The 26954-nt window shown below is 43.2% G+C and overlaps 1 protein-coding gene across 1 annotated transcript; it reads left to right on the top strand.

Annotated features, from left to right (window-relative positions):
* Positions 1 to 6949: 6949 nt before the first annotated feature.
* On the top strand, positions 6950 to 14902 carry ppp1r13l (protein phosphatase 1, regulatory subunit 13 like). Its single transcript, XM_076100703.1, has 13 exons — positions 6950 to 6959; positions 7630 to 7692; positions 7805 to 7920; positions 8330 to 8888; positions 9684 to 9779; positions 10134 to 10219; positions 10552 to 10924; positions 11034 to 11485; positions 11654 to 11791; positions 12434 to 12567; positions 12778 to 12944; positions 13488 to 13681; positions 13789 to 14902. Exons 1-13 carry the CDS (start codon positions 6950 to 6952, stop codon positions 13822 to 13824), a joined length of 2424 nt encoding a protein of 807 aa, XP_075956818.1. The 3' UTR covers positions 13825 to 14902.
* Positions 14903 to 26954: the final 12052 nt, after the last annotated feature.

Genomic DNA, 26954 nt, shown 5'->3' with positions numbered 1-26954 from the left:
CACGTAGGGGTGACGTGATTACGTTATATGATTGACACACACGCCCACGTGTTCATGACGTCTGCGGTTCAGAAAAAAAAACAATAAGGTTATTGTAATATACATCCTTTAATTATCTTTGTTAAATGTCACATTCACAAAAGTAATTTGTATTAAATAAAGGCATTTTTTTTAAATAAATTAAATGCAGCAGTAGGCCTATATACAAACAAATAAGTAAACAATACAGCCTACTGTATAGGCCTAATTGTCTGCTGCTGAACTTTAAATACTTTATTCATCCCTTAATCCTTGGCATATGCCCACCTGCTCACGTGTGCAAGTGACGAGGCAAATGCTTTATTAATTGACTCTCCCTTAAAATAATGTGAACTTCTGCAATGTCTAGAAAACTGATTGGTAACTTAAGACGTTTCATTGGAAGTGGTCCATTTGTCAGCGGTCATCATCAGTGATGTGGTGATACTGTAGCAAAATATTAAATAATGTTTCATCTTTGTCCAATTTTGACACCACCAGCATTCTTAAGAAAATAATGACATATTGATAGTGTCCCTTAACGGTCCCACCTTGTACAGGCATTAATGTATAGAGGTTTCAGGTAAAACTAGAGCTGCTGAAACTACAAAAAACGGTAGTAGAATCATTAACACATAAACATCTAACATCCTTTACAACCTGTAATTTGTCATACAACATATAATGCTTGTAGCTTACCATTTGTAAATCTAAATTTAGAAGTAATCATGTAAAACAACATTTGTCATAGAAATGTAGCCTGTAAAACATAACATTTCATTGTTTATACCTTAACATTTAGGATTAGCCTATTTAAGTTTCTGTATACGAAAGGAGGTAATTGACTGCTGGGGTTATAAAGCTGTTATAAAGCTTTTAGGTGCTTGTTGTAAAACATGCAGCTTGTAGGCTACCTGCTCTTTACAGAAGACGTCTAGGAAAAGAGTGAGCCCAGACGCGGTGGCATGCATTCACCTGGGCCAGCTGCAGTAGGAACACCTGGCTCAGGTTACAGCGGCGGAGAGAGAGCCAGAGGGGCTGGACTCTGAGCCAAAATAACTGAACTCAGTGAGTTACGCAGCTATGACTACATGTCTGGAGCAATCGGCGCAAGAGAGCAACACAGTCGGAGCGACCCGACTTCTTCAGGAAGACAAGAGGGCTCAGCTTTCCTCTCGAGCAGAAGAAGAAAAAAGACCTGTTGGTTTGAGGTAAGGACGTTTTTATAATCGCGTGTCCTGCGCACCTATCTGCGTGGGGGAAAAAAAAGTTTTACAACAAGATCGCGTCTGTGTTGCGTGCGTCTTTGAGTTTTGGTATCGCTCCTCTAAAGTGCAGTCGCGTGAAACGCCCTTTTTTCTCCCCCTTTGAATGGTTCTTTCCATAGTTTTCTCGTTTTTTTTGGGAGAGGTCTTGGATGCGAGGAGGAGCTTGTTCTCAAACTAATGAAAATCAGATGTTGCCATCTCTGCCTGGCGTGCCTCCCAGTCTGCATCCACATAGGAAAGCTTCAGTGCAGTAGCCAGCTGCTGGACTTTGGTAAACTGCTGTGCAGCCAGCAGCAGAAGACAATAACAGACAGGCATATACTCCACCGCCAGAGTTACTATCTACAGGTAGGACTGGGCAAAAAATCGTTCTGATCATATATCCTCTTTTAATGGAATCATGTCGTGATGAAATCATATATCGAGTTATCGCGATATAAGTTCATTTTAAAAATAACAAGTACATACTAACTCAAATGTCTCAGATTCGGAATTGAAAATGATTGTGCTTCAAGTACATCCCAGTTAAATCAAGCTATTGCCTTAATCAGCTTACTTTGTGTACATGCAGTGTGTAGCAGGAAATATATTTGTTGTAAATATAAGTATTTACTTCATGCAGGAGTACGCAGAAATAGGCTTCACCATGGGGTAATTTCATATAGACCATTTATCTATTGGACGGGCAGAAAACATGCTATATCTTGATATATATCATTATCGATATATGAAATGACCGATATCGAGAGAGAAGGTTTTGGCCATATCGCTCAACCCTATCTACAGGACTAATGAGATTTTGTGACTTCATTACTAGTGATTTATTAGTGGACTTATCAGATTGAATGGTGTTTTTATGATCCATTATGTGATATTAATTACAGATGATCACCATATTGTGTTGTAGATTATGATTATTTTAAGTGTCGCTTTGACAAACAAAAGCAAAACCACTACACCACTTGGGTGTAGTGGTTTGTTGTGACCGCTGGTTAGAAACTCAAATATTTGCTGAACTGCTAATCTAAAATATAAACCAAACCTTCCTGTCAGAGCAGGATTCAAATGGCATGTAGCCAACATGTTTGCTCCGCTCTGGGCCCAAAACCAGCTGGGCTGCATTGTCTGCTATAACCTACTGCCTATAAAAAAACTGTTACAGTCACCAGCTATTCAACTTCCTCCTCAGTGATCAAATTCATGCATGCTCACGCATGAAAGCAGATCCACTTGTCACTCCTTGGTAAGCAATGGCCCTGCTCTGTGCACTTTGCACCTCAGCATGAGCATGACACACTGCGGGCGTTAGACGGGTCAGTTTAACTTGTGAGAAATGTCTGTTATGTTGTGCGGCACTGAGAGATTCCTGAGTCACATGCTGTGGAGAACAGCGTTGCTCTAGAAGTGAAGGAGAGAGCTGGGTTCGTGCTAGAAGCCATTATCCAAAAGAAGAATGAAGGCAGGTTCAGGGATTCGTTTTTATCACCTCAGAAATATATTTTTGGCCGCACATGAATGTACCTTGCCGAGACTGATTGCTTATCCGAAGTTTGAGAAGATCATTATAGCTGCATTGTTAAAAGGCTGTTGTCTTTGGCTATGATTTAAGCTGCTGTGAAAGGAATGTGCTATGCATGCTTGTTAGGGTTTTTGTGTAGGCAGAAAGCATTTCAATGACTAACTAGGTCAGAGGTGCGGATGTCATAGAAACAAGTACTTTGGGTGGAGTTTTGTAGCTGAGAAACTTACAGTTGATGAAGTCTGTCAGTAGAATGCACGATTAATCTATGAGCAATTTATGACTTATTTATATTTCAGCATGGAATTCAAATGTAATTGAACAGCTCATGCAATTAGGGGGAAAAGACATCAATAAAGCTTATTATAGTACATCAGCTTGGTCATAGTTTTCTATCTGAGATGATATTCTTTGGGAAACACTCGTTCTGTGGTTGTGGCAGCCACCAAATATGAAAACCACAAACTCCACCATGAACCGCCATTCAAGCGTATCAAATCACAATGTTTTACACAATACCTCCCACTTGGATTTGCACCATAATCTCCAGTCAGATTCCAGATAAGTCAACACCTCATTTAAAAATGACTCACGGTGTCACAGCTCTGCCACCATTATCCTGTTTTTTCCATCTCTCACCTAATTAGTTTATTCAGCGCACCTGCCAGTCACTCCCACCTCGTCAGCTCATTTCTCTCACCTGCTCACTCCACTGCAGACACTATTTAAACCCCAGTCACACACACACTCACTGCCAGATCATTTTCATGTCTACCCGCCCGTTTGGCTCGTCTTGGTCCCGGGTTTCCCGTCTGCCTGCCTCGCCTCATTCTGCTGGATTTTCCCCCTCTTGTCTTGTCTGTGGATTCCCCGGTGTGTCCTGTAAGTTTCCTGTGTTGATTTAATTTCATTAAATACCTGCTTCACGCTACTCTGTCTGGCCTGCATTTGAGTCCTCCACCACACCCCGTGACACATAGCATGAGATAGTGATAGTGTACGTTGGCATGAAACTCTGGCATCCAAAAAGCTTCCAGAGAATTCAGACAGATGATATTCTGCATATTTCAAATCAAGGTGTGTGTGAGCCATTAAGAAAGCTTGTGGGAAGCACAGGAACAGGAAGTGGGGTTTTTTCACAGGAACCTAGAGAGAGTATCATCATCAGCAGGTTTATTCTCCTGTGGGACATAGGGACTTAGTTTATGATGTCTGCATGAGCCAGATTTAGCTTTTAGGACTTCATGGCAAAGATACATGAAAAGCAAGACACAAAGGGAAGCGTTTAGTTGTCAGAGGATTTTTTTATTTTTTTTTATCAGTCAGTCTCAGCCAAGTTCCCTCCCAAGAGTGGACAGAGACAAAGCCAGAAGGATCTGAAGGAGGAACCAACAGAAGGGGGAGGAAACAAATGGATGCCTAAATGAAAATATGGAGTTCAGCATTAACTAAAAAATGGGTTAGATGCTTAGTCTGGAATTGTTGGTTAAGGACTTAAAAGGAAAGGAAAGAGGGAGGGCCCGCTTGTAGTCTTGGTCAGACACACCCTTGCATTCTGCAAAGCTTCTGATTATTGTCTTTAAAGCTGTAATCTCCCTGCTGCTTCCTACAGGATCTATCCGCTTATTTGAGTGTTCGTTAAAGTTGTTCAATTGTTTTCCAAATGTCTAAAGCTTAGTATGCAGAGATAGGAGTTTTGTTACTCCTTCGTGGTTTCATCTTGGCTTTACCACTGGAGAGAGCTAATCGTATGTTAAAATGGTAGAACCAGCTAGTAATCATAGAACATAGTAATCACAGCACTGGAAAGGAACTGGACATAAAGTGCACTTGAGTTTTTCCAGGAAACTTCTCCTAAGAACGCAACCAAAGTGCCGCAGATCCACAAGCCTGGAATAGCAGCGCTGCAGAGGCCACAAGCTGTCAGTCCACTTTACATTTTCAGATGATTAATGTTTCTGTGCTTCAATACTTAAAGAGAAACACCCCCTTTCTACTGTGTTTGTGCTTTAAGGTGGAACAGCTGCCTCATTTGATACTCTATTAGAAGGTCAAAGTCCTAAGGGAAGTTGGGTACCGTTGGTTCAGTCTTTTATCCTGTAAATTAACCTTTTAAAATGCATTATAAGTTAGCAATACCATATTAATGATATGCTCTTTCACCTCTTCTCATTAAGTACCATTGTTTTTATTTACTTTCTTTTGTTAAGACACATTAACGGTGGAATAAGGCTTGAGTAATGAGAAAAATAAACATAAAGCAAGCATTACACATTCATTAAGAGGTCCAAAAGTATGTACCAAGTAAATCTAAAAGTAAAGCAAACATGTAGTTTTGATGGTGAACTGACAGCGTAACAATAGAATAACACAACCAGTAAAAGGGTGGGATTAGGGCTGTCACAATGTCAGATTCTCTACTCATCGTGGCCAAAATAATTCACAATAACAATATTATTGCGATATAGAAAATTTGAAAAATAATAATATTGTTAATGCTGTCAGTAAAATGAATCTACACCCCTGATACAGTAGTGTAGGAAGGTGGAGAGTCTGTAGCCATAACTGTGTATCTCAAAGGATTTAAGAGGCACTAGATTACTTTCATGATACTAAATGTGTATTATTAACAGGATGTCAACTTTTCTTTGAAAACACCACGGCCATCGTCATTACTGGTATATTGTGTCACCCCTAGGCGGGGTGAATGAATTTCTGGGGAGGAAGGGGAGAGCTCAGTGAGTGGTCGACCTGACCTTTGTGAGTCAATGAGAGTGTAATCTCTTTGTGTGTGAGCTGCCCTTCACAGAGATATGCGCGCGTGTGTGTGTGTGTGTGTGTGTGTGTGTGTGTGTGTGTGTGTGTGTGTGTGTGTGTGTGTGTGTGTGTGTGTGTGTGTGTGTGTGTGTGTGTGTGTGTGTGTGTGTGTGTGGTGAAGGCCTCACTGGGAGGAGTGCTGAGGAATGTGAGCCTGTGTGACCAGGCCTGTCTCCAGTACAGCATAGCACACAATGTGAAGAACGGCTATTATCTGGCTGTGCTGTACGCTTCAGTTTGACGACCTCACATGACACATGCTTTCCTCCGGGCCTGGCTCCTGTTTAACTGGTGTTGGGATCTCATCCAGAGGTTGGTCTGATTTTAAAGGTGCACGATTTTTACGTGCACCTTTTGTATTAGGCAACAAAGATACATGTGCCTCCCCTCTCTCTTTCTGCCAACATTTTTAAAAAGAAGCTTAAAGGAATGCTTTAGCCTTTTTCCTCTTTTTTTTGCAGTCTTTCCCAAAGTAAGATCAATACCAATTTGAATCACTCTGTTTGTCATGTACAGATACAAATCAAACAATCTGGGACATATTTAACACAGAGTGGAAGCAGGAAGAGACACTTACCTCTTAGTTTCCGGGAAATAATACTTTTCAAGCAACTACAAAACTGTCTGGAAGTTGAAAAAGCACAACCTCCAACAAACGGATGTTACTCTGTATCACTACCTGAAGAACAAGGCACGTTAAGGGATACACATGCAAACAATGAATTACTCAAATATCTGACAGAGCGATGTCTGTAAAAACATTACACTCAACACGTTGATGGTATGTTACAGATTAAAAGTGAGTGTTGTTTTTGAAGTAGAAAACGTACCGAAATAGCTCTCACAGAAATGTCGAGTGGTCACACAGCAGGCCGAGCACTTGAATCATCAGTGACAGTGGATTCCTTGTTTTTTCACAGGCCTATGAGAGACTGACCTCACTCTGTCTGTCTGTGAGGCCGTACGTGCACGGCCATTAGTAGTTAAAGACGGCAGGCTCGTAAATGGGTGGACAGGTGTGTCAGGAGGGCTCAACACACTTATAAACATATGATTTATCCAAGATGTTTTATTATCCCCATTATGCAGATATTTACTGTCTAACATATTAGAATAACATGACTGTTGTACATAAAGTCTTTCAGGACTTACAGTTGACTTTAAAAATGTTCTCTACTATATTGAGGCTTTACAGTACCTAAAAGAGAAAGTTGCATTTATATTGTATTATCTTGTGTTTTAAATTCATGAAGAAGATGCCATGGGGTAGTTGGCTTTTCTTATTTTATTCTAATATGTTCCCTTTAAGGAATAACAACACTGGAAAATGAATCAAGGTGAGCACTTTGCACTGAGTCTGCACTAATTGACCTGTTGGCAGACACAGCTGTCTGGAAGTATTTGTATAATATATCGTCCACTTGACTATCAATGCACTACACCTGTCTGTCTGTCTGTCTGTAACTGGCTTTCAAACAGACCAGTCATATGTTACGTTAAGCTGGAACACCTGGCATCACATATAATGTGGTTTAGTCAGCAAAGCAGGACAGACACCGTGAGAGAGGGCCTCACTATGATGTCATTTGGTGGTGTGACTCGTCGTTTCAAGCATGCCTGCAAGTGTATGATTTGCAGTTTCCAAACTAACTTGTTTGGACATGAAGGGCGTTCAGGTGTGTGTGTATGTGTGTGTGTGTCAGAGAACCTGAGGTGGTGAGACTGCTTGGGAGCCTGCAGCATGAGAGAAAGGGTAGGGTTAAACACTCAAGTCTAACTTTATTGCATCGAAGTAAGAGTCAACGGCTCAGTCGACTGGCATGATTGGGAACCTAGAGGGCAGACAGCAGAGTCTGTTCGTGCGAAGCTGCTGTGTTTTTTTTCTTTGACGGGGGCCCGCCGAGCCCCATAAAATGGGAATCAATCCCACGAGATTGTGAAAACGTCAGTTGAAGGTGTTGTGACACTTTCCTCCTAACAGGTGTGGTGTGCTTCCCTTGTTTTCAGGAGCTGAACACTGCTTCCTCGCAGCCATGAGTTCTCAAGCGAGCATTGGCAGCAGCATGCTGTGTGAGTTTCCACAAACCTTTCACTTGTCTTCGTGTGGCTCAGTGTGTGTCTGTGCATGTTGGGGTAACACGCTATGCTAATCGTCAGTGTTGCTTGTGTGGTGTGTGTCCAGTCCAGACTATAAATGACGACCTGAATACATCGCTGGCCACAGCAGATGAGTTATCCAGAGAGTTCAACTCCCTGCTGAAGGAGGCCTCGTCCGACAACAACAACACAAACTCTCAGGTGCGCACATACACACACCTCCAGCACCGGTTTCCTCTTCAGTGAGTTGAAGTCTCCCTCCCTCTCGTAGCTAGTCACAGCATGCCATTCTGCATGCATTCTGTCTTATGAATGTGCTCCTGAGGTTTGCCCATCCATATTCTAAGCTGAACAACTGCACTAGCCAGTAAAGGTTAAAGACCTTGTTATATTACTTAAAATGAAACAATAGTAATGTTGTTGATATTCAAAAACAACATATTCCACGAGTCTTAGCCACTGGCGCACTGTCAAATCAGTTGTTGAATGACGACAAAATACGTTTTTTTTACATCTTAAACAGAAAATAAAACAATGTGCATATGTTGCTACCCAGCACAGTAGTCCTTCCTTATAATATTTATTGATAACAATTACATTTTCCCTTTAGACCAGCTCTGCCATCTTCAGAGAGAAGCCCCAGTCCATCTCCTCCTCCACTACGAGGGACACGAGAATCAGCAGTAATGGCAGCTCTAAGCCCGTCTCCCCAACGTTCCACTCCTTGGACTCCGTCTTCTCCAGCAACAAAAAAGCACCGTCGCCCCCACTTGTCTTCGCCACCAGCCCACTCTCATCCCCCAAGATCCAGAGGAAATCACGCTCTCCTCTCCCTCGAGGCGGATCCAACAGCTACTCGTATGGCCAGCCGAGCCGCAAACATTCGCCTCACTCTCCGAGGCGCCATTCCCCCTCAAGTTACGACAGGAGCCCACAGGGCTCAATCGGTTATGCCGATAAAAGCCCCTCTCCGAGCGCTGCTGCTGTTTCTTCTGACCTGCCATCTTGGTCTGCCTCGCTCCAATCCTCCTCCAACAAGCTGAGCCCCTACGACAGCAGCACGATGGGCCACAGGTCGCCTCGCCCGGACAAACGCCGCTCTCCTTTGTCGTTCAATTACCCCATGTCCAACACGCTGCCTCGAAACTTTGCCGCTTCCAGGAAATCCGGTGAGTGGCTGCAGTTAGACGGACGTTCTGGTGCAACTAAACCCAACAGAGATATGGGATTAGAATGGGATTAGATAAACTATATTCTCATTGTTTTCATTTTGAGGTAACATCACATACATGGTGGGAAACTGAAGGAGAGATACTTTTGGAAACAAGAGCGGTCTGGTCTTGGGGTGGATGTTTTAACTTACAGATAATAATGGCACTACTCAGTCAACATGATGGGAACGCACCATTTGAACCAGAAATTCTGAACTCTCCCTCAGTGTTGATCTTTTCTGATCTGGTGATGAATCAGGTTTTATAGATTTGGTATGAGCAGTTACTGGTCAGCAATGCTAAAAATGAGAGAATTATTTCATAAATAAGTCCACTGTTATGATAATGAACCCCAAACAGTTTGTCTTAGAGGTGGGTGTGAAGCTCTGGATGCTGACAGAACAAAATAAATTCTTCCAACGGGCCTCATAAATACACAGTATGGTAGTCTTACCAGTTTGCCACAAAAAAATAGAGCAATACCCCCTTTTATACATTCAGATAAAGCTTTGCTACAAAAATACACTGCCAACCCACCCAATAGAATTGAATCATTCTGTGTTTCATGTCACGGTGCTCTTTCAGAGATTCTTCAAAAAAAACTGGCCTTTAAAGTATTGCAATGCTGAAGCTTCCTTCTGTATCTCTCCCTCTTTCTGGCACACTTTCTTTTGTTTGTATTTCTCTTTTGCTCATATTTCTCTCTCTCTCTCTCTCTCTCTCTCTCTCTCTCTCTCTCTCTCTCTCTGCTAGACGAGGGTGTGCAGCAGCAGCAAAAGAGCTCTGGCAAGTGGAATGAGACAGATCTGGACGTGTCGTACGAGAAAAAAACTCACCACACCTATGACAGTTGGTTGATTCCTGCTACTTTCTCGAAGGGCTGGGCAATTCATTCAACATGATCATTTCTCTTAGTTGTGATAAAAGCCATGTATGGAGATGTCATGATACACAATTGTTGATTGAGTGAAGAAAAAAAGGCTTTACCATGTGGGGAATTCCATATGGACTATTTATTTATCTACTGAACTACCAGAAAACTATCGATATCGCCCAGCCCTACTTTCTCAACTTTTGTTATGTATGTGAAGGTGTGGAATTAGTCCAGGGCAAACCATTTGAGTACAATACCAGAGGAGCAATGGCGCCGAGACTGTACTGTACGTGGTGTCTGTTTTCTAACTCAACACTTTCCTGTTACAGAGTCAGAGTGGCTGCGACCGCCTCTGCCAAGTAGCTGGAGAGAATCCAACCTCGATGGCCCTCCTCTGGCCCCAAGCCCCAAAAAGGTGGGTGGTATTAACAAAGAGGCTTTAGAATAGTGGGATGGGAGTTTCACAAGCCTCGTTACATCAAAAACCTCAAATCATAGTATTTTTTAAAAGATGCATTAGTCCATTTTTGCATCTATGGGACAGAAAACGATGCAATGCACAGTCAGCACCATGATACTGGCTTGTTAAGTTGTCTGAAAATGAAAACAACAGGCTAAAAGAGGCTCCGAAGCTCCTTAAAGCTGCAGAGTTAGGTTATAATTCTCCGACACTTCACATTATATGGTCATCTGATTCAGTGCATCGGAATTAGATTGAAATGTATCATTCTTTTCTTTCTCTTCCAGGATCCTCGCTCTCCAGCTATCATCTATTCCCACACTTCCCTGCCCCGTAATACGCGCATAGCCGTGCCTCCAGATTTTTCGTCCCCAGTCCACTCCCCTTTCCACCCTCAGCCCATCATCTCCCGCATTTCCATTCCCCCGACTGCTACTCAGTCCCACCAGCGCAAGCCCATCCCTCTCTCCGTCATTATGCGCCTCCAAAACCCCCACTGGAGAGCAATGTCAACCCCCCACCCCAGAGTCCTGGGAGGGGAAGGCGACATGGCACCGTACCAACCACCTGCACCCTTCCCGAAGGACTTCTTCCACCAACATGTGCCCCAGCCACTGCAACACCCTCCTGAGCTGAGACAGCCAGCCGTATACAGTGACGGTATAACACATTCGACATCTGCACACACACTCTGACGGTCTCTGTGTTCACAGGATCTTCGTTCGACTGACTTTGCTTGACGAATGTGGTTTGGTGTTTGTCTTTGCAGCGCTGAACTCGGGGGATATCGACGCAGAGTTGGAGCGGCTGGACTTCGTTCATAACATGCCCGTGATCTCAAAGAATCCCAGCGTGGCAGAGGGCAGAAGGGAGGGCGTGCCCCCAGCTCCCCGGCCCCTCAGCCCCACCAGGCTACAGCCAGTGGTGGCCCACGAGGCCCAGAGACACGAGATTCCTGACCTGGAGGAGGTGCTCCGCATGAGGGCAGAAATCCCGCGGGCCCTGAAGAGACGGGGCTCCGTGGACCAGTCCCAGCCCCAGAAGAGGGCCTCCCACTACCAGCCCAACCAGTACAAGAATCTCATCGACAAGCTCTTTCGCAGGAAGGACCGGCGCCAGAGGGGGGAGCGAGGTAGCGAGACAAGCAGCTCCTCAGACGGAGAGGAAGCTGCTCCACCTCCTGCTGCTCTACCTGCACCCACAAGGCATCCTGATTTCAGAGTAAGAAATGGGTTTAGACCAACCGATGATGTAATAGAAAAGCAGAGATTGTCTAATTGTAAAAAAAAGAGGCTATTATTTTGCATTCAACGCTATGTAAAGGTACTTTACATTTTGTTTTGTATTTGTTTCACTTTATGCAAGCTGGTATCCTGTTTGTCTCTTCAGAACTACCATTCCATCCTGCGGTGGTCCAAGCGGGATCACAAAAGTTCTGGGAGGCGAGCTCGACTCAGCCCGCTCGTCCTGCTGCTGGACGGAGCGCTGGTCGGGGAACTGGAGATAGTGCAGAATGCCGTGCAGGAGGTGTGTGTACTAATATACCTTATTGTATATACTGTATATCATCTAGCCATAAAAAACATAATCTGTTGAGAATAGAAATTTAAAAGAAAAGGTTGAATTAAATTATTAAAATAAAGGCAATAATGCAGTTGGTTACAATATTTCCAATAGTTACCACTTTTCTTACAAAAACAATACATTTTTGAAGGATTACTTATTTTTAGCTTGGCAGCCTCCATAAAAGAAAAAAAGATCTATCGGGTAAAAACTTGGTCTGCACTAAGACGGTAAAGTGTAGTGCCAAAGTCTGCTCCTGGTCTGGATTTACACTTAAAAGAAGCACAAAAAGATGTGATATTTAACTGCTGAGCCTGCATTCAGCACATCCCTGCTGCTGCTTTTTCACACAGGAATACATTTGTCTGGAAGTTGCTCGTGCTGCACAACAGCTTCCAACTACATTTTAGAAGTTTGGGGGTTAAGAGCTGTCTCAAGGTGATCCTGGCAGTAGTTTTGGAAGGAGGATGAAGTAGCGAGACAGAGAAGCATATTCATTCAACATCAACAACACTTTCTTAAAATGTAGCAGTTTGAGACTATCTGAGAGCAGAAACTCTTGTAGGTACTTGATTACAGTTTAGCTGAGTAAAATGTCTTCCGCAGATGAACGACCCTAGCCAACCCAATGATGAGGGCATCACTGCCCTTCACAACGGCATCTGCGGCGGCCACTACAACGTGGTGGATTTCCTGGTTCGCATTGGAGCCAATGTCAGCGCGCCAGACAGCCACGGCTGGTAAATATCTGCTTATTCTTTGCCACCCATATCTTCTCTCCAGTGGTAGAATGTAACGAAGTACATTTACATTTTGCCAACGTGAGGGTTTTGCCAACGTGAGGGTTTTGCTACCAGTATTGTAATACTGTGTCTCGCAGTAATGGGACATTTTCAGCACAGCTATCTTGTGGTCCCACACGTGTTAACCGCCAGTTCTTTGGGCCGCAGGACTCCGCTGCACTGCTCCGCTTCTTGTAACGACCTTCCACTGTGTGAGTTTATGGTGAGGAATGGAGCCGCTGTCATGGCCATGACGGAGAGCGACGGCGCCACCGCCTCCCAGAAGTGCGATCCTTACGCTGTGGGGTTTGAGGAGTGCGAGAGCTTCCTGAAGGGTGAGGTTATTACACCTACATATCTACACACACGCTATATTAAAGGCTTAAAGTCAAACAAATCATAGAATAGACACCATTTGACAGTTACTGGGGCTCTGACCTTTGCTCTTTTTACCACTTGTCTAATGTGAGGGTTTCAGTTCAGTCTCCCATCAGTCGTTCACACCATTAAACATGATATAGCTGCAGCTAAATTCTGTTGTCTTACACAAGCACACTGCAGCGAGACACACTGTGATGGAAAACTTTAAATCATATGGGATCTTTGGGCTAATATGTTGGTATCCTAATAAATTACCATTCCATACTAAATCTGCATATTTGGCAGGCCGGAAAAGCCTTTGAAATTCTGTATAGAACACATGACACTAAAAGTTTTCATGTACTGTATGTTTTTTTTATGTAAGAAAATTAAGCAGCAACGCAGATAAAATACAGATTCCAGGGGTTCAAAATAAAGCTATGATTTCGTCCATATTCAGTATTATGGACTGATATTTAGGTGCAGAGAGTTTTAAACATGCATACATATACATCCAGGTGTGGAGGCGGCTATGGGGACGGAGAACAGCGGGGTGCTGTACGCTCTGTGGAGCTACCCGGCTCAGGCAGCCGACGAGCTTAGCTTCAACGATGGAGACATGGTCACCATCCTGCAGAAACCCGAGGGGTCGGATTGGTGGTGGGCCTCACTCTGTGGCAGGGAGGGCTTTGTTCCAAACAACTACTTTGGGGTAAGATACCAATTTCTAAATGGAAAGGTTGAACAATTTTGCCCTCACCTCCTGACTGCCTCACCATAATGCAGAAATGTTTTTTTTTATTTTTTTATTTTTTACAGCTTTTCCCAAAGGTTCGAGCAAAGTCTCTCTGCTAAGTGGTCTCTTGCTGATGGTCAGAGTGGTGCAGAGGACTGTGTCGAAACACTAAGCTCTACAGCTTCACACTGTTGTTTGACAGGAATGTGTCTGTGTGATTATGAAAAGCCTGTGTTGCTGCAGAGCATGAGAAATGGTTTTGATCTGTCAGTCAAGGAGCGTTGAAGAAGAAGTCTCAGTATTCATTTTTTGCCACACTGACAATGATACATCTTTATAGAAGACATCGTTTGTAGTGGCTCTGCTGCGGGAGATATATATATATATATATATATTTTATAGTAAAGTTACATCTCTGTACTGAGCTAAACCTCTTCTGTCCAGCTGTGGCGGTCTATCCAAAGGTTACAAAAGGTTCATATTACCTGCTGTGTTCCAGTCAGACGCTGACATTTGTGACTCGTTGGCTGGTTGGTAATCAGAATGTAAACAGTGGCTGTTGGTTGTTCAGTGCGTTGAGGCCAATGTAGCTGTGTGCTGTCAACAAATACAGCCCATGATTGCTCAATTTAGAAAAAGGGCTGCTCCGATCAGAGCAAAGTCAAACCTACTCATTACTGAAGCAGAGTAGTGTGCCGCTACACCAAGGAAGCGTTCATTCTTTCGTCATATTTCTAAAGTGTACTCTATGTACATATCATTGTTTTTGCAAATAGTTTTATCCGAGGGATCCTAATAAAAACCACACTCGTGATTCCAAATATTATTTTTGAAGAGTGATGTTTAAGTGTTTTTCTACCAATGTGGCTGCAGACTTTACTTGTTTTTTTAAATCAGGCACAGCAGGAACTTAACTGCATCTGGCATGTTTCTGCTTGGCTCTAGTCCGTACACACAATGTAGGTCCGTCATGCTGCCTTTATGAATTGACCTCTCTGGAAGAGAAAGTGGTCTCTTTTTTTTTGTGTGGATGTGTTCGTATTCACAGTGAATGTTTGGTGATGCATTTGTTTTTAGTTTTTTATCAGTTTTCAGTTTTGTTGATAGGGATTGCTGTGCACTTAACCTGTAACACCTCTCAAGGGACACACAGTGACCAAATGTTTAAATACTCAATAAATACATGAGTCACAAGTGTTTGGTTTCCAGTGAAATCGTCTGTTACTGTCGTGTGTTTGTGGCTTAAAATGAGAAATGTGAAATGTCCCTTACTGACCAGCAGATGACACTGTATAATCAAATATCAACTCAACCTATTCACATTGCCAACGCTACCAGGGAATAAAAACTAATATATAGTAAAGAACCATTTACTGAGGCTGTTTTGTGCAGCATCAGTCCCCTATGTTGTGCGTTACATTAAACCTCGTTAATACTTTGTTTCTTCTTCTTTGAAGTTGTATTTATTCTCATTTTCCTCCTCCCTCTCCTCTTCTTCTATACCACCGGGCACCCCGGCGACTGCTGTGATTCTTAATGAATCAATTAGCTGCACTATTATGCATAAGGGTAATTACAAAAAAAAAAACTCCACACATGATTAATATTTTTTTAAATTAAGTCTGACTCAGGCCTTTTGATCTGCAGACTATCTCTACCCCACTGGTATTAAGAAAACACCTACGCTTGTGTGCTTCATCACAATCCCTGAGGAAGATTAGTGACAGCATTGTTTGAAGCCGTTTAATGTTTGTCTTTTTTTTTCAATTTTATGTAGATTATAAAAACATGTAATGATGATGACATAGACAAAGACACTCTCGCACAATTGACTGGTGAGCTAACGCAGTGTTTCACATTCTCTGGTGAATAATTCAGATGGTATAAAGTGGACCGAACTGTCCACTGGTCCGTGGCAGAATACATAATGTTGGGCTGAACCAGATTTCCTCTTGGCCTTGGCTAGAAGGCCATGGCAAAGAAAAGGAGCATAACCTGCAAGATGCCATGTTGAGTCTCGTCTTTATTCATAAAACATATTTCTTTAACAGCGCAACCACGGAGGTGAGGCAATGTGACTTATACCACTAATTTAATTCAGCGGGTTTCAAGGTAGAACACTAACTCAAAGAGAGGATGAGTCATTTCATCAGATTGAATATGATTATTTGCATGGAGGGAAATCAATGTCTTTCATTTTCGTGATAGTTTTTTTTCACATATTCTGTAAAGTATTTCTTTGGCTAAGATGCTGAAAAGAGTCGCAGTCATTTGATTCAGTGGTTCCCAACATGAGGGTCACAAGATGATTAAAAAGACATAAGCAATTTCAAAAACATATAAATACATACATACAAATTATGCTCATCTTTTCTGACTTTTCTGTCTGAATCTAATTATGAATAGATTTTGAGAGCATTTCTATTGCCTCTCAACGACTCTCAACATGGCAATGGCTGAGCAGGCAGCATGCCGCTAACAGTGCTATCAGCGTTAACGGTGCAAACTACGGCGAAGGTGCTGACAGAGCTAACAGTGTTACGGCTGCCGTGAGCCAACCGATGGGGCACGCTCACACGCACGAGCATGCAATAAAAGTATGTCAAAGAATGGAGAAACTCGGATTACAACACACAGAGGGAGAGCGAATTCATTCTCTGCTCAGGTAGACATTACTCCACTATATCTTTACTGAGACAATCGTTTTTTGCTGCTATATTAGCGCTCTGAATATCGAATTTAGCACCTTTAAACACAATCTAATTTATTTTATTTATTGGTTTATTTGATAAGGGACAGTGCACATTAATAAAAATATTTCTGTAAATGCGCCAGAGTTAGCCAAAAGGCTATGTCTCATCTGTAGTTCCAAGAGGCAGATGTTACAAAATAAACCTAAAAACAGAATATAAGATTAAATGTAAAAGGTTATACAATATTGACGCTTTATAATGCGTGCACAAACAATGAAAAAAAGTGAGAATATTAATATACGTAGTATCTTCACTCAGGAGACTCTTATACATTGTCAAGTACTAACAAGACATACAACACAGAAGCTCTCACAGTCAACACACACAAAGCAAATAAAATGAGGGATAATTATGTTAAAATAGATACATGGACTAAAGACAATATTATTATGCAATTGTTAGACACTAAAAAACATCCATGTCAGAGGCACAAAATATAAAAGCATGCAGAGTATGTGAAATACATAAATCAGTCAGACAGCTAAACAACAATAAAAGACATGCAGGTAGATGAGGGTCGACCAGCAATTTCAAGACAGACAGACAGGTGACATCGGACAGACAGGTGACAACAGACAGATCGAGGGAAGTTCAACACAGACAGAGAAACAGATACAATCTAGTGCTGACAGAGCTGTGTACTAACTAACCATTTCTTTAATTGAGATTTAAATGAACTGTATGTTTGTAGTTCTCTAATGGTCACTGGGATGGAGTTCCATTGTAGTGCAGCTTGTACTGAAAACGCAAACTGACTGAAAGCACTTTTCCTGAGTGGGATAATGCAATCCCCTCTTGCGGCACCTCTTGTGAGCCGATATCCAGTTGTTCTTGCTACAACAAATTGTTTGAGCGGAGAAGAGGTCAAGCCATGTGTAATCTTGTACATGAGACAGACATTCACATAATCATGTTCTCCCAACTAAACAAGTTATATTTTTTTAGTATAGGGCAATGATGAGAAAGAACAGATTTTTTATCAAGGATTTTGAGTGTTGGTTTATACAATGACTGTAGTGGTTTCAGAGTAGTGGAATGGAATCAACACTGTGCTACAATAACTAATCTTTCTTGTTGAAACATTGCCTCTCTCCGAGAGCTATCGGAGTTGAAATTGTTGTCGCATTAGTTTTTTTTTAACTGTTTGCAGGGGTTTCTATTATTCCGACCACCGAGTCTCGGACATGCTCCTGCCGGCAAACCATAAATGCACATTTTCCTCGGGCCCCTCTCTCCCTGTTGCCCTTTTGACAGCTCTGCCTGCACTGGAGAAAGAATTGCAGCGGTGAAGAGTTTTGTGCTGAACAGTGATTCTGTTCGAGCAGAACTCATTTGATGCCTCATTGAAACCCCATTATAACCACGGTGGAGCAAAATGAAGCGCTATTGACGTAGTCTGCAGCCAGCTGGTTCGGGGTGAGGTTACTTGGCCAGTCTGCGGCGTGGCTGCACATTTTCATTCCCATCTTATTCTCATTCTCCTCACTATTTCCAATTCTGCTTCACTGCCCTCCTCACACCACCACCACCAGCCCCACCTACACACATTCACACATACACACTGCGATTTCAGCAATGGTGGCCATTATCGGAGCCAGACTGTTTGGCCCATCACGGTCTGTAAACCTTCACTTGACATGACGGGCCGGCCCTCGAACGCTGCTGCTGTCAAATAAAAACATAAGAGCACTACGAGCAGATGGGCTTTACAGGCATGAGGTGAAGAACAGAGCTGGGGAGGCTCTACAGAGATAGGAGGGCTGAGACAACATAGCAGGACGGCAAAATTGAAAGAAGAGAAATAAAGAGTGTGAGAGAGGGAATGGAAATACCTTTTCTAAGCGCACCTCGCAATTTTCTGTCTGGTCGGGATACATGCCAGAGGAATGCAAGGATAATCTATAAACCACTCAACCGTGTCAAATGTGCTCCATTACACCTGCCTTGGCTGACAGCGAGTAGAATAAACTATTACGACCTGAAATCTGTGCTGATGGTGACAAAAAGAGGGAGGAATATTATTTAAAAGGAGTTCATTTCATTGAAATATACAAACAAAATTGGAAATACCCTGGTTATATCCACGCAGACAAATATTGTTGCAGGCATGACTGGAGGTTTACGATGCCTCTGTGTTAAGATGGCAACCAGTGGACCCACTAGTCATAAATGTTGTATGTTTTTTGCTTTTTAAGTATTGAACAGACTCCCCTCTCAGTTGTACTTCTGAAGAGATTGGTTCTGTCAGACCTGTGGCAGCAGGGAAGTATCTTCTAATGTGATCTCAGCATGGAGCTGTGCTTCAATATTACTTAGGGACAACAAACAAGAGTGTGTGTGTGTGTGTGTGTGTGTGTGTGTGTGTGTGTGTGTGTGTGTGTGTGTGTGTGTGTGTGTGTGTGAGTTTCTATGTGGCTCGACATGGCTGCGACAACAGTTGGGCGACGGATGTGATCATGCTGCATGTCTGTTTTGCAACAGTCCAGACCAGAACTGGACTAATGTCTCGCTATATTTGAGAGCATTGTATGTGACAGCCAACAAACTGCCTTGAAGGGAGATCCTGTGTGTGAGTGTGTGTGTGTGGTTTTGTTGCGTGTGTGCCTAGATTTTTTGCATGCATGCTCTATTCTCGCTCAGACACTGAGGTGGGCAGACAGATCCGTGGCCCTGCAGAAACAGAGCTTTACTGAGCGAGCCTTGCATCAGGGCAAAAATAGGGGAATTAAGCAAACTACAAAAAAAGGGGGGGGGGGGGGGGGGAGACCAGCCGACAAAAATGTCCACTCCACTTCTGTTTCTCTCTGTCTTTCCCTACTACGGCTATTCCAGCCCTCTCTGTGTAATGAATAATAGAGGAGTGCTTGTCCTCCTTCTCTCCCATAGTTAATCAGAGCTCGCCTGGCTGCCCTCTTCTCTGCCACTCCTCACTTTAATAAATCATTCAGGCCTTCAGGACAAGTCCGCCAGCACGAGGGCCACACTGGTAAAAAAAAGACAACCTGCCATCTCCTCTCACTACAACCAGAAACAGCCCTGTCTCACTGTCAGCTCTTTCCTCTGTGTGTCCTTCACTTTCTCGGTTGCCCCGTCTCTTATGTCCTCCTCTCACTCTTTTCTCTGTTTTGGAGACAAATCAGACTGGCAAGAAGTCCCACTCTCTTTCCCTCCCAACCCCTCTCTGTCTCCCTCCCATGGGGAACCATTTCACTTAAGATGTCCCTCTGCCAGAGTTCGACCAAATGCGTAATGTTCTCATTCCTCATCTCTCTCCCCCTTAACGCCTCTGCTCTCTCTCTCTCTCTCTCTCTCTCTCTCTCTCTCCCTGTCCAACCAGAAATTCCTGTCGGGGATGATGTCACATGGATGTGTCTCCAATGGATGCTGCTGCATGGAGGGTCATAAAAGGGATGGATACATAAAATAAGAAAAAAACACTGCAGGGTGTGGGGAGAAAGAGAAAGATCCCCACAATTTAAAAAATGCAACTATTACATTTCATTATTGAAGGATTGAAGTTGCTTAATTTGCACCATTATGGTAACTTTAAGCAAAGCAATGTAGGGACATAATCAGTATTCCAGGAGGTACTTTGTGTCATGATTTGTTGCAGGGTTATGGTTCCCTCTTTGCTTCAGCCTGCTCCTTCAACCACTATCCTTCAGTTAGTGAAGTACCTAATTTCCCAGAATTGATTTCCTCCTCTTTTGCATGCAGTTTTGCGGGTTACACATCAAGTGATACGACCAATTTTATATTATAATAAGGCCAATATTATCACCTGTGACTCAAAATGTGTGTGACAGAATTGCATTCTGGTCCACAGAAGCTGTTGATGATGAAGAAAAAGCTGAATTTGTGTCTGTATGACTGCTGAGTATCTGTGCAAAAATGGTGGGATCAGAATGAAACTAGCAGCGAAACTTTAATATTTACTGTTGATGTTTCAGAGTCAGGAAAACGCCACCATGCAGGAAAAAAGTACAAGGACTTCAGTCAATGAAACACTCGTAGAAAGACAATCCAAGATCCAAGAGTTAGTTGGAAATGGTTCAAAGTTATGAACACATTGCAACACTGCCAAACCTCAAAGTATTTTCCCCATGTTTACATACTATGCTTTGTTAAACATGAGCTGGAAAACACATATTATCACCTAACTCGTTGAGACGTATGTTGCATATTTCACAAAATGTTGGCCTATTCCTTTAACAAGGAGCTGTACGCTGTATTCCGGATCAAGGACAAATACCAGAATGGATTTATGGGGCGGAAAAAACACACAGGAGCAAGATTTGGATGTTTCCACAAAGGCTTTTGTTTTCTCCCTGTAAATGCTCTGTTCTTCCTCTCTCTGGTCGCCTCAGGGTATCATCGCCCAACGACCTCTGCATCTAACTCTCTGTCTCTTCCTCTCCTCTCGCTTCTGGGTGTTCTCATCCTCTCGGAGTCCTTTACAGTCCTTTATTCTTAATCTGGCTCCATTAACCAAAGCTCCCCCAACTCCCACCACCACTATACCATCTCGGCGGGAGGGCATTAATCACTTTAATTGCCAAAAAAGCATGAGACCCCCATCCCGTCCTCCATCTCTCCTCCTCTCTCCTTGGATGTTTCTCTCTCCTTCCTTCACTCTCACGCTGTCTTCCTCTCTTCCCACTACAGTCATGCTCGAATGACTCAACCCGAGCGCCATTTCCATTAAGGCTTCCCTCTCACTTTGCACATCTCATCCCTTTAAATGGCCACTCAAGCATTTATTTCATTATTTAACACAACTTCATTACATCACAATCCAGCAGAAACGCAGTGTGAGTGCATACTCTATGTGTATGTGTGTGTTTGTGTGTGGTATTTTCCTGCTGTCTGATCTGATTAGTGGCACCATCCCTTTTTGAATGTTCATAACAAGGTGCAGTTTCAGTTCACTGTGGGGTTAATGAATAAAAGGAGGAAGATGTGGGCAAATGTGCTGCATCTGGGAAAAACCTATTACAGGGCACCAAATGAGAGGGGGAGAGAGAGAGAGAGGACAATTGGCTGTGGAGTGTGGAGAGGAGAGTTGTGTAATATCATCATTTTGTTTGGTGACCTCAGTTAAATAGTGTGGTCTGCCTTGTTGCTGTGAAGCACTCTGCATCAGGCTGCTCTGTCCATGGCTGTCCCCCGTGCTAGAATGTGGATGAAACTTCAGATCAACTATGTGCCCATGATGATACATTTAAATATATTAGTTACACGCTGCAGAGAACAATTTAGTCAGGCTCTTGGTGGGGAAACCTTACAGAAACCCTCTGTGAGGCTGCACCGAGCTAAATGCTAATGTCAGCATGCTAATGTGCTCGCAGTGACGATGCAAACATGCGGACGCTAAGATGTTTGCCAGGCTCAACAGTGTGTGTTAGCATGCTAATATATGCAAATTAGCACCAAACACCAAGTACAGCGCAGGCTGGTGTGAATGTCGTCCATTTTGCAGATATTTGGTCATAAATCAAAGTTTTGGATGAAGTCAACATCATCGTGGCTGTAGAGGAAAAGTCACGGGATCACCATAATCAGTAAGATCTATCCTCAGGGGAGCTCAGATTTCTCTGCAAGATTTCGTGGCAATCAATCCTATCGTTTGTGACCATAGTGGAGGATCAACTGACAGACTAACAGAGCCAGTGTGGCCAAAAAGCCATTTGTTTTTTGTTCTAAAGTGTGCTGACTGAACCTTCAAGTCTGAATTATTGTATCTGTGCATGTTTTTGCTTGTGAAAGGGCTTCTCCTTTTGGATCTTTGACTTTCTTTAGTTGTATTTAACACAGCTTTTTCTATGTGTATAAGAAAAAGATAAACAGAGATTAAAGGTGCAAAATACGGGATTGGGAGCATCTCTGTTGCCTCTCAACGGCTCTCAACAAGGCGGCGGCTTACATATAACGGTGCAGCGCCAACAGTGCAAACAACGGTGAAAGTGCCGAAAGAGCTAACAGTGTCTACTTGAGGGGGAAGCGGAGTATGGGTGCTACGCTTCTGCAATGAGAGCATTGCAGAGGAGCGACCGTGAGCTAGCTGGTGGGCAAACTAACAAGTACTAAAAGCACACACAGACCGGCCCGACAAAGAAAGGAGAAGTTCTGATAATAACACACTCAGAGGGAGAGGGACTCACCTCACTGCTCAGGTAGACATTACTTCACTCTAGCAAATTTGTTTGCTCCAATGTTCAGAATGTTAAATACAGCTCCTTTAACATTCCTAAAATATGGTCAAATATAATCATAAAGCTATTAGGCTATTGTTAACAAATATGTAAACAAACTTATTCTATGTTCCACAAATACTCCATAGCATGACAGAGAATGAGTCATAAACATGAACAGTTAGGCTTATATTGGTGTTAAAAAACATTTTCATCACACTGTGAAAAATGACCACAGCTCAGCTGTTTATAATAACACTAAGCAATCTGAAACCTTTGTATTGACATGAAAACATTTTTATTAGCTGGAGAAACAAAACATAAAGTCATCACTTTTTTATCGTGCAGATTGCTTCAAGCTTTGCCCTTTGTGGATGGTGTTGGCACCATCTGAATAAAGTTTTGCTCTTGATGTTTCATTTGTTTTATTAAAGTTTTGCTGAATTTGCATGTTTACCGTATCCCCAGAAGTCCACCAACCATCTGGTCGAGGTTTGTTCCACGTTTGGTGTGTTGTCTGCCGGCACATCCCCCCCATCGATGTTGGAGAGGAAAGAAACTGACTGTGACTACACAAAAAAGAGACTGAGGACTGCAAATAATGTTAACAGCATTGAGCTGCTGAAGCAATCACAGGTATAGCCCGAGCCGGGGGCAGACATCTCATCAATAAAGTGGACAGGACTGTTACTCTTTGGGTGGTCACTTTCATGAACACCCTTCATATCTCTCCCTCGGTCTCCCTTTACAATCGCTCTCTCTGTTGGCCGACCGTTAAAGTGATACTCCACCCAAAATCTATCTTCTGACACTCATCGCTTAGAGACTCCAACAAGTTTTGTTGGAGTAATGAGGTCCCTGAACAGTCTTGGAATTGCATGAATTGGGTATGACTGGAAAGCTGAGACTCTTGTGGATCCTTGATGTCACCTTTTAATTAATTAATAATGTATTCGTTCATTCATTTTTATTTATGATTAATGATTGGAACCACTTAACATACACTGCAGAACTGCAATTCAACTGCATCTGTGCATCACCCTTCAAAATGAGAAATGAGAAAAGAATGAGAGATCCTGTGAGGAGATGGGAGAAGCTTCCAGAAGGACAACCATCAGTGAGACACTCCACCGACGGCAGACGGAAACCTCAAGTCAGTGAAAGACACACGAGTGCTTGGAGTTTGCAAAAAAAAGAGAAAGAAAAAAAGGGGGGGAAAAAAGCACCTAAAGGCCTCTCAGCCTGTCAGAAACAAGATTGTCTGGTCTGATGAAACCAAGAGTGAACTGGTTGGCCTCAATTTTGAGCGGCATCATAACAAAATGTGAAAAAAAAATGAAGGAATGCATTCTGAATGTAGGCTACATGTACAACACACACACCAAACACACATCTCAAGTGCAAGCACACAATCAGTGTCCTTTGTGTACATCACAACAAGCTGCTGTTTTGACTTGTCGGTCCCCCAAAACTCTACTCCTGTAGCACTTTTTGTCCCCCTTCCCTCACAGCTCACTGTGTAATCAATTCGCTGGTACATTAATCTCTCTCTCCTCCCGAGACCACCTTACCCCTTCTCTCTCTCTCTCTCTCTCTCTCTCTCTCTCTCTCTCTCTCTCTCTCTGTCTTCCCTTAGGTCTCTCTCCCTTGTTAATTCAGACAGACCAGCACTCCAAATATAGAAAACCAAAGCTATCTCCGTTGTGAACTGTGCATCCATATAACTATGTGTGTGTGTGTGTGATTGTGTTTATGTAAACCAGCCTGCATGTGTGTGGGTTGGAGGATGATGGGGGGGGGGGGTGCCTGACATGTGAATGTGTGTGGGTGTATTTGTGCGTCTCACGCTGAGCTCTCTCCATTTTTGATCGTCCTTGTATCCCTTTGCATTTCTTCCCCTTTTTGTAGGATAAATAATTCAGCCCCTCAGAGCTGAGAGAGCGGAAGGAGAAAATTTCGTGGAAAAAAAATGAAAGAGCCATGAGCCCACCGACTTCCTCCATGTACTGGAGCACAAAGGCTGCATTTCCTAGTGGCGCGTAAAACCCCAGCCGTGCTGCAGCGCGCATGCGCGCGCACACACGCACACACACGCACACTCACACACACACACAGACACTCAAATCAGCCCTCATCAGCTGTGTGCAGCCCAGACAGGAGATTGAGCTGTTGCCTTTGCATTTTGCAGAAGATCTCTTGTTAGCCCTTGTCTGTAATGGAGATAACAGATTACATCTTGCTAAAATATCGATACCCCCCCCCCCCCCCCCCCCCCCCCCCCCCCCCCACGGCTGTTTCACAACAAAAAAACAACAGCAGGCTTGAGAGAAGAGCATCCTACTTCAGCATCCTACTTTTTCCATATCTGAATTGGATAAATTAAAGGAAATGTTATGAGACAGCCACACAGATTCAACACTTGCTTGCAATACTTATGTTTCAGAGCTCCAAAGTGATTGTGTTTCCCCACCTCAGTGGGTATTGGATTAGCTGTGTTGTCCCTATAGACTTACCACCCCAGGCTTTAGTACTACACTCCCCCTCCTCCCCCTCCTTCATCCTCTCTTTTTGCTGAGGTGGCCGTTCACGTTGAGGTGTTACAGCACCAGTGCCCCTTAGGGAAGAAACACAAGCTTTCCAACAATATGAAGTCTTGCTCCTGGAGCTTTTTTTTCTCTTTCCATCTCATCAAGAATCTTGTAATTGAAGTTAATTTCAAGCAGTGTTTCTGCTGATATAACGCCTCTGCATGTGACCGTCCGTCATCTCACTGTGGGGTGGGTGTTTCCTTTTCACCTATAAATTGTCTCAATCCCCCAGTTAGCTCATTATTCTCTAATCGGCTTCTAGAAAATGACTGAGGGACACGTCCCTTAGTCATTATTGCAAAATTGTACATCAATTAATCAATTTAACTATTAAACTCAAAGACTGAGACTTGACGTGATGGATCATTATGGCCTTTACAGCAACTAAGAAAAAAAAACATCTTTCATCTTTAGAATGGGGGGCCACATTTAGAGGGCCATGTACTGACGCACTGGATTGGTGAACTTGAATTTGGAGAGGATGGGAATGTGATTGGATTATTTTTTGCATGCATTTTGCCTTGTTTACCTGCTTAACACTTTTTGTCCACAGTTGTATTTCTTGAGAAGAAAGAAACCCTTTTTATTGTCATATACACAAAATTTGACTTCTGCATTTGACCCATCCCTGTATATAGGGAGCAGTGGGCTGCCAATGACAGGCGCTCGGGGAGCTGGGGGTTCAGTGTCTTGCTCAGGGACACTACGACACATGACACGTCCCAGTCGAGGATCGAACCGTTGACCCTGCGGTTGCCAGACAACCCTCTTAAGCCAGTGAGCCACGGAGTCACGTCTTAATGCGTTTGAGGGCTGAAAATGTCTGCTCGGCAGAGGCAGCAGATATTGGGATTGTCACCGCCCAACATGTCAGACCAGCAACATGGGTTATGATGTGCCATGTGATTGGCCAGCCCACTGACCAATCACGTATGGCTAGGCCAGCTAGAAGGCTCTGGCACGTCAAAGAATACGCCCAACATGTCAAACTAAAGATCTGATTGGTTGAAGACTATGACAATCAACAATATCGTCCCCATTCACTTAAACTGCAAAGGGATTCACTTGTAAATCTGAAGGCCTCCAGGCAGATTTTTTTAACCTAGAGACAACATAGAGGTGAAATCTGATTGGATAAAAGCTCTACTTAAAACAAGCTGCACTGGAAGCAGAGCAACTGAGGAAGACAGTAGCTGTGCAATGAGAAAATAAGATAATGGGAAAATATTTAGAATACATGTAGTGTATTTATGAAAAATTATTAAATTATAAAATAGCTATAACTTTGTGATTCTGTCTAGGCCAGCAGAGAAGGCTTTGCTGGCCCTGACGGCCCACCACTGCTGAAACCACTGGCATTTTGTTTGTTGTTAAAAAAGGTCATTATTAATTCAGGGGGCCCCAGAATTCTTACAGTGCAGTACAGTTTAAACCATGAGAGATGTGAGGGAGGATGTGCTCAGACTAAGGAGAGTGTATTGATCCCTGCTTCATGATGGACTGAGAAGCCGCTTGTCACTCTGACAGCCAAAGACAAATGGAGCATCAGAGAAGCAGCTTTGCGGCTGTGCTGACCGGCTGGAAAGACCTGAAAAACAACAGCAACAACAACAACAACAGCAAAAACAGCCCAAAAGGTTAAACCGCTTCTGAGGGGAGGGGGATTCAAGGCTAAAATCAGTGCACCTCATTAAATACTCAGCGTAAGCCCTGTGGA

Source organism: Anarhichas minor, unplaced genomic scaffold (assembly GCF_050575085.1).
Source record: "Anarhichas minor isolate MPS153535 unplaced genomic scaffold, ASM5057508v1 ptg000026l, whole genome shotgun sequence".
NCBI classification, from domain to species: Eukaryota; Metazoa; Chordata; class Actinopteri; order Perciformes; family Anarhichadidae; genus Anarhichas; species Anarhichas minor.
This window is presented reverse-complemented; position numbering and strand designations above follow the sequence as displayed.

What these genes read in the sequence shown, in the direction of transcription:
- ppp1r13l (XM_076100703.1), top strand. An exon ending in ACAACAACACAAACTCTCAG is followed by an intron (nt 7,921 to 8,329) that starts GTGCGCACATAC and finishes TTTTCCCTTTAG; the next exon opens with ACCAGCTCTGCCATCTTCAG. An exon ending in AACTCACCACACCTATGACA is followed by an intron (nt 9,780 to 10,133) that starts GTTGGTTGATTC and finishes TTCCTGTTACAG; the next exon opens with AGTCAGAGTGGCTGCGACCG.